The sequence below is a fragment of the Pseudorca crassidens genome, chromosome 2, assembly GCF_039906515.1.
Source record: "Pseudorca crassidens isolate mPseCra1 chromosome 2, mPseCra1.hap1, whole genome shotgun sequence".
Classification (NCBI taxonomy): domain Eukaryota; kingdom Metazoa; phylum Chordata; class Mammalia; order Artiodactyla; family Delphinidae; genus Pseudorca; species Pseudorca crassidens.
The window spans coordinates 166,990,981-166,997,731 of record NC_090297.1 but is presented as its reverse complement, the minus strand read 5'-3'; the positions used below and the strand labels follow the sequence as shown (position 1 = coordinate 166,997,731).

Genomic DNA, 6,751 nt, shown 5'->3' with positions numbered 1-6,751 from the left:
CCACTGAAGCTTCTCCTACGACCAGGCCCAGGGGGTTCCCTGGAGAAATAGTCACAGCATTGAAAGTAGTATTTAACCCCAAGGAAATCTACTCTTGTGGGCCCTTGCAAAACAATGGACCCCACGTGATCGGGGATGTGGCGGAGAAGGGAGGGTGACATTTCCTACAAGGTGCATTAAAGGAGGGGACGCGCGTGCCGCTCTCCCAGGTTTCGGACGGCTGCTTGTTTTGTTGTCTCCGAGGCTCAGGTTGGCTGCGTCCAAGAGAGACGTTCGGAGACATCCATCTTATTTTGTTTGAAAAGTTACTGGTTCAAGTTGTCAGTGTGTGACAGCTCGGAATACAGCTAATTTGCGACCGCCCCTCCTCTCTTCCCTGAGGATCTCCGAGGCAGGGAAGCGGACCCAGTGCCGCCGCATTCCCGCGCGAGAGCAGAGCAGGGCAGCGTGGGGGCGGGGACCCACGAAGGACGGAGCTTTGTAGAAGACACCGACTCTCGGGATAAAGGCCGACTGGAGAAAAATCTGGCCCGAGTGATGTAAACAGGAGGGAAACCTAGGGCGCCGCCAGAGTTCCACAAGGCGGGCCTTGCACCCGCGATAATCTGCGGGAGCACCAGCTTCCCTAGGCGAGAGCTCCAGGAGCGCTGTGACCAACTCTCCACGCCTGGTGCCGGTTCGGAGCTGCAGAAGTTAGTGGGAGTTAGAACTCCCTGGAGCAGCTGTTCGAAGTCCCCTACCCTTTGCAGAAGGACGCGCCCGACCAAGCACAGCCCACGCGCCAGCAGCAAACAGATTGGCGTGGCCAGGGCGTGGCCGAAGGGGCGGGCCACGCCCTCTTTCCCAGTTCCCCTCCACTTCCCACTCCTATTGGTCACCAGGATGGCCAATGAGCGCTCGGATCGAGGTCCTACCCTGGGTCTGACTCGAAAGCTCCTGCCAAAACTTTGGGAGTTTTTAGAGAGGAGTTTTTTTTTTTCTTCTTATTACTTTTTTTTTCTTTTTAAACTAACGGACTATTATTGTTATTGTTTTAAATTTAGCTGTTAAGGCTTAGCTGTTTGAGTGTTTCTTTCGGTGCCCGGCGCCTGTCTCCCCGGCTTCCCTGGCGTTTGTGGAGCCGCGGCCCCCGCCCGCCTAGCGGCTCCAGCACCCCTCGCTCGCCTACAGCCCGCGGGGAGCGCGGGCGCCGCGCCGCCTTTAAAGTGAGGCCAGGGGCCGAGGCCGTGAGTGGCCGGGATCCGGCCCTCGCCTCCTCCCTCGGTGGCGCTAGGGCTCCCTGGCCTCCCTTCAGTTCGGACGGAGAAGAGTAAGCGGATCGTCCCCGGCTGGGCTGCCGCCTCCTCCTGGACTTAGCGCGCCCCTCCCCGCGCCCCTCCCCACCCACCGGGCCCGGCCAGGCCGCGGCGGCAGCTCCGTGCACCCCGCCAGAATGTTCGCCGCCGGGCTGGCTCCCTTCTACGCGTCCAACTTCAGCCTCTGGTCGGCCGCCTACTGTTCCTCCGCCGGCCCGGGCGGCTGCTCCTTCCCCCTGGACCCCGCTGCCGTCAAGAAACCCTCCTTCTGCATCGCGGACATCCTGCACGCCGGCGTTGGGGAGACGGGGGCGGCTCCGGAGGGTCTGGCGGGGGCCTCGGCCGCTGCCCTCACCGCACACTTGGGATCGGCTCACCCGCACGCCTCTTTCCAAGCTGCCACCAGATCCCCGCTTCGACCCACCCCGGTGGTGGCGCCCTCCGAAGTCCCGGCTGGCTTCCCTCCGCGGCTGTCCCCGCTCTCAGCCGCCTACCACCACCATCACCCACAACAGCCACCGCAGCAGCAGCAACCGCAGCAGCAGCAGCCTCCGCCTCCACCCCGGGCTGGAAGCTTGCAGTCCCCAGCCTCCGGGTCGCGGCTGGTCCCGAATCCCCACCATAGCGCTTCCGCCCCGGCCCCCTCCAGTAAGGACCTCAAATTTGGAATTGACCGCATTTTGTCTGCAGAATTTGACCCAAAAGTCAAGGAAGGCAACACACTGAGAGGTAGGTCTTGGGCGAGAGGCTGCAGGCCTCTGAACAGGGCACTGACGCACTCCCCGATCCTTGGGCCATTTGGGATTCCTTTGAGTGTTTTCACAATTAAGGACAAATCGGTAAAATGAGGGAGAAGAGAATGAGTTGTAAGGAGACTGTGAAACATTAGGTTTAAAACTCACCTGCTCTACATTTAAAAAAAAAAAGAGGAAGAAGAATCCAGAGATGCTTTAAAAACACATGCCACGGAATCAGTATTCATAAAAACGTTGGTGTAAATAATATTTGCTAAAATGACTATCATCTCTCTGTCTCTTTAATCACGTATCTACAAAGAGAACTACCTTATTTGGCAGGCAAAGCCCTTTTGGGAACACTTTCCCGTCCATTTGTCTGCTTTCTAGTGAAATTCCACCCAAGGAATATAGATGAACAATATTGACTCTAAACTCCCAAGAGAGCAGGGTGAGGGATCCTTTGGAGGGACAGTTTAGGTCTGTGGAATTCTTGGAAGGCACCTGAAAGTGACTTCGTTTAGGCCTCTTTACCTGAAGGCCTTCCTAGCTGTATGCGTGGACGTGCACCTGTGGGACACACAGGAACAGTTCGTGCAGTGCCCCTGGGCCACTGTCGGGAGAGAGGCGTCCCGGCGGCGCGGAGACAGAGGTCTCTCACCACTTCCCTTCAGGAAAACGGAACGGAGGGGTGGGGGAGGAGACGAACAAGTCCCAGAGAGTGTGAGTGTGGCTTTGCCGGAGGGGTAACAACTCTTCTTTTCCCTCGTCCCCAGATCTCACATCGCTGCTAACCGGCGGGCGGCCCGCGGGGATGCACCTCCCCGCTCTGCAGCCCTCCACCGGCCAGTTCTTCGCGTCTCTAGATCCCATTAACGAGGCTTCTGCCATCCTGAGTCCCTTAAGCTCGAACCCGAGAAATTCAGTTCAGCATCAGTTTCAAGACACCTTTCCAGGTACGGAAACCCTCCTGATCGACGGCCTAACGGGCAGGTCGACTGCCAAAACACTTAGGACTGGAGTATCACGTGGCCACCGAGGTGTAGCAATCCCGGAGTTGATGCGGGAGGCTACCACGTCCGGAGAGAAACCGAAAGATTTCTCAGTGAGCTAGCTCATTCTTCGGTCGGCTCCCGGGGTTAAGGGGTGGAGAGCCTGGGGAGGGAAGAAAGTGTGCGCGAGCGGGTGGGCTGGGTGGGGGGTTCCCTAGTCTTTTCGCCGGAGAGGGTGCTTTGAAAATGCAGCAAGTGGTGGTGTTATTAACATACACTCATTTTGGAATGATCTTAAACATTTGCCGGAAGGTTCCGTCTTCACGATGGGCATGGATGCGAGTACACACACACACACACACACACACACACACACACACACACACACACACACAGAGTGGAGAATCGAGGCTGTCATCTTTAGATCCGTTAGGCCGAGGCGCATTTTCGCCTGCTCTTAGCATGCCTGATGGCCATGCATTCGGTTTATGTCTTTACTTTGGAATTAATCGGTGAAACGCCGGGCTTCTCCACTCCAGACTCGCGTTAGGCCTTCGGCCTCTGGTCTTAAGAGCCGTACATTTCCTTCTTAGAGAGGCCATTCTGTGTCTGCGTGAAGGGCTTTCAGAGCCGACTGTTAACGTAAAACAAGTTTAAGCATCACAGTGAGCCCCAGGCGTGCAGGCCGCGGATAGGGCACTAACTGAGTCCTCCTGTCTCTCTCTTGCTCCCGCATGGTGGCAGGTCCCTACGCTGTGCTCACGAAGGACACCATGCCGCAGACGTACAAGAGAAAGCGCTCGTGGTCACGGGCGGTCTTCTCCAACCTGCAGAGGAAAGGTCTGGAGAAAAGGTTTGAGATTCAGAAGTACGTGACCAAGCCAGACCGAAAGCAGCTGGCCGCGATGCTGGGTCTCACCGATGCCCAGGTAAGCCAGCTCTGGCCCCGACGCACAGCCCCCTTGACGGGCAGCAGCTCGCGGCCTAGCCCCAAGGCCCCCTCCGCCGGCCGACTCTCCTTTTGCAGTGGAAACACTAGATCTCGAATTTCAGGAGACTAGGTGGACTTCTCAATTTGAGCTAGGAGAGAGGAAGGGGGTGGGGGAGAAGGACAGAAAGAATAGCCCATCCCCAAAGAGGTTTGTCAACAAGCGCTGCGTGTTTATTTTGGCCAACAAGAGAAAGCATGTTGCCGAGAAGGCAAAGAGGCAGCAGGAGATAATAATTATATACTCGACTGTAGCACAATTTGCTGTAGGAGGCAGTTTATTTCAGAAGAGATAAAACTCCAAAGTCAAGAGATTGTTGTTGTTTCTTCCCCCCTCCTGTCCTCCCTCCCTCATCCTCCTGCTGCTGCTGCTGGATTGTGAAATCCCCAGTTGTGAGGAAGTGAAAACATTATTTCAAACGGAATTACTTAGCCCCAGTAGGGCAAGAAGTCCGCTTGGAGCTGCCACAGTCAGTCCGATTTTCTAACGGCATAATGGGAGGGGGAAGGGAGGAAGAGAAAGAAAAAGAGATTTTCTTAGAACACCCAAGAGCATTTCACCAGGTTCTGCCTAGTTGAGTTTCTTCTTTTTCCACGACAAATCTTCAAATAGCAAATCTATTGTGCCTGAATTCAATATGTTTTCTTTTCTCAAGTTCAAAGCCTGTTTTTTTTTTTTTTTTTAAGTTTTGAAAATAGAAGAGTCACCGTTCTCGAACACCTCACCACAATGGCCCTTGCTCCCTGGGTGCTTCTGTCCTCCATCACACAACTCCCCTCCCCAGCACACACACTGGAAGAGCCCAGCCGTTTTCCACCAGCTGTGGATGTTATTTTTAAAAGGGAAGCTGGAACTTGTGTGAATGCATTGGGACCCCCAGGGGATTGTATATTTATATAGATTCTCCGCCCCATCCCTACCCCCTTCCTCCACTTTGCACAGGTTTAATTCCAGTGTTCTCTGAGCCCACAGAAGGATTAGTCTATCCCGGGCAGGAGCAGGGTCCTTATCAGCTTCTGAGTACACACATGCCAAGGAAATGCTCTCTTATAGAAAGTCCATTGGTGCCCCACCCCACTGGGATTAACTCTTTGAACCCCCTTCCCCCTTTGTTTTCCACGGTTGCTCCTTAAAAAGAATTGTTTTTGTAGGGACTTGCCTTGGGTAGTGGCAGTAGAGGAGGGGCCCAACTTAGCAGGGATTCTTAACATTGGGTCACCAAACCCTTGAAACTGTGTGCAAAATCTTGGGTATATGTGCATTTTCCTGGGTCAGGGGTCCATAATTGTAATCAGATTCGTGGGAGGGGGGTTCCTGGCTCAAGTGGGGTCAAGAAGCATCGACTTAGAGCATTGATCCTCCCTAGTTTGAGGGCAAGGTGCAGAAATCTGCCTTTCCAACAGGCATCCAGGTCACTCCAGGCTAGCGGTCGGAGGGCCACATTTTGAGAAACAGTCCTAGTTGCTTCCCTAGGCGAGGGTCTCTGGTGATCCTCGTGGTTTCCCTGGGCTGCCTCTCGGTCCCTGCTTCTAGCACAGTACCTGGCCTGTGGTAGAGGTGCTGGGGACAACTGGCGACGCTTTCCCGCCTTTGGGAGTGCCCCAGGGTGCGCGCAAGTCCAATAGGAGCGAGCCTGCGTCTCACCTCCGTGTCCCTATTTGTCTCCCGGTGCGGCGCGGCGCAGGTGAAGGTGTGGTTCCAGAACCGGCGGATGAAGTGGCGACACTCCAAGGAGGCCCAGGCCCAGAAGGACAAAGACAAGGAGGCTGGCGAGAAACCGTCGGGCGGAGCCCTGGCTGGCGACGGCGAGCCGGAGCTGAGCCCCAGCCGCTCGGAGGGCGAGGCTGAGAGCGAGAGTAGCGACTCCGAGTCTCTGGACATGGCCCCCAGCGACACGGAGCGGACTGAAGGGGCCGAGCGGTCTCTGCACCAAACGACGGTCATCAAGGCCTCGGCCGCCGGCGCCCTCCTCGCCGCCAGCAGCGGAGGCAGTGGCGGGAGCGGCGGCGGCGGCGGCGGCGGCGGTTTTAACTTCGGCGTCCTCAGTAGCGGCAGCACCGGCGGCGCCGGGAGCTCCGGCGGCCACAGCAGCGGCAGCGGCGCCTCGGAGCTGCTCCCTGCGCTCCAGCCAGCCCTTGGCAGCGCCCCCAAAAGCCCCGAGCCCGCCCCGGCGCCGCTCGGCGGCCTCTAGACTGGACGAGGTTGGAGGAGACGCGGGGCCCTGCGTGCAGGCTCCCAGCCTTCCAGTGTGGGCTGGATTCTGTGCCTACTTTCCAGTGGCGGCGGGAGTCCCAGCTTGCGCATCGCTGTCCCGGCCGGTGCAGCCCACCCCTCCCAGAGCCGAGGGGAGTCGGAATGCCTCTCGCCAGGCTCCCAGCGCCCGCCGAGCACTTTTGCCTGGATACAAGCAGCTCGCACTGTGAAGCGTTGGACTAAACAGTCCTCCCCGCATTAGGGGTCGTGGCGGAAAGACGATGCACTTAGGATGCCACAGACTTGTAAATAAAATGTTTACTATGGTTTGTAAAGGCCGCTTGGCTTGCTGGGGCGATGCAGTCGTTAGGGTCTGGAATCTCCGACCCGGACCTTAGCCCCGGGACACTGCAGGTCCGAGCAGCTGTAGGTGGGGGACTAGAATTTCGGGGGGACATGCTGCAACCTCAGAGCCACCTTGCTGCAGAGATCGGCGCCGGGGCTTAGGGGTTCCACCAGTTCAGAGGTCTCGTAGGCCTCACTAACCA

General features: G+C 57.0%; 1 protein-coding gene across 1 annotated transcript; it reads left to right on the top strand.

Moving 5' to 3' along the window:
* The first annotated feature begins 603 nt into the window (after positions 1 to 603).
* On the top strand, positions 604 to 6,538 carry HLX (H2.0 like homeobox). The gene is made up of 4 exons (XM_067729707.1): positions 604 to 2,024; positions 2,806 to 2,985; positions 3,766 to 3,950; positions 5,695 to 6,538. Exons 1-4 carry the CDS (start codon positions 1,433 to 1,435, stop codon positions 6,199 to 6,201), a joined length of 1,464 nt encoding a protein of 487 aa, XP_067585808.1. The 5' UTR covers positions 604 to 1,432; the 3' UTR covers positions 6,202 to 6,538.
* The last annotated feature ends 213 nt before the right edge of the window (positions 6,539 to 6,751 follow it).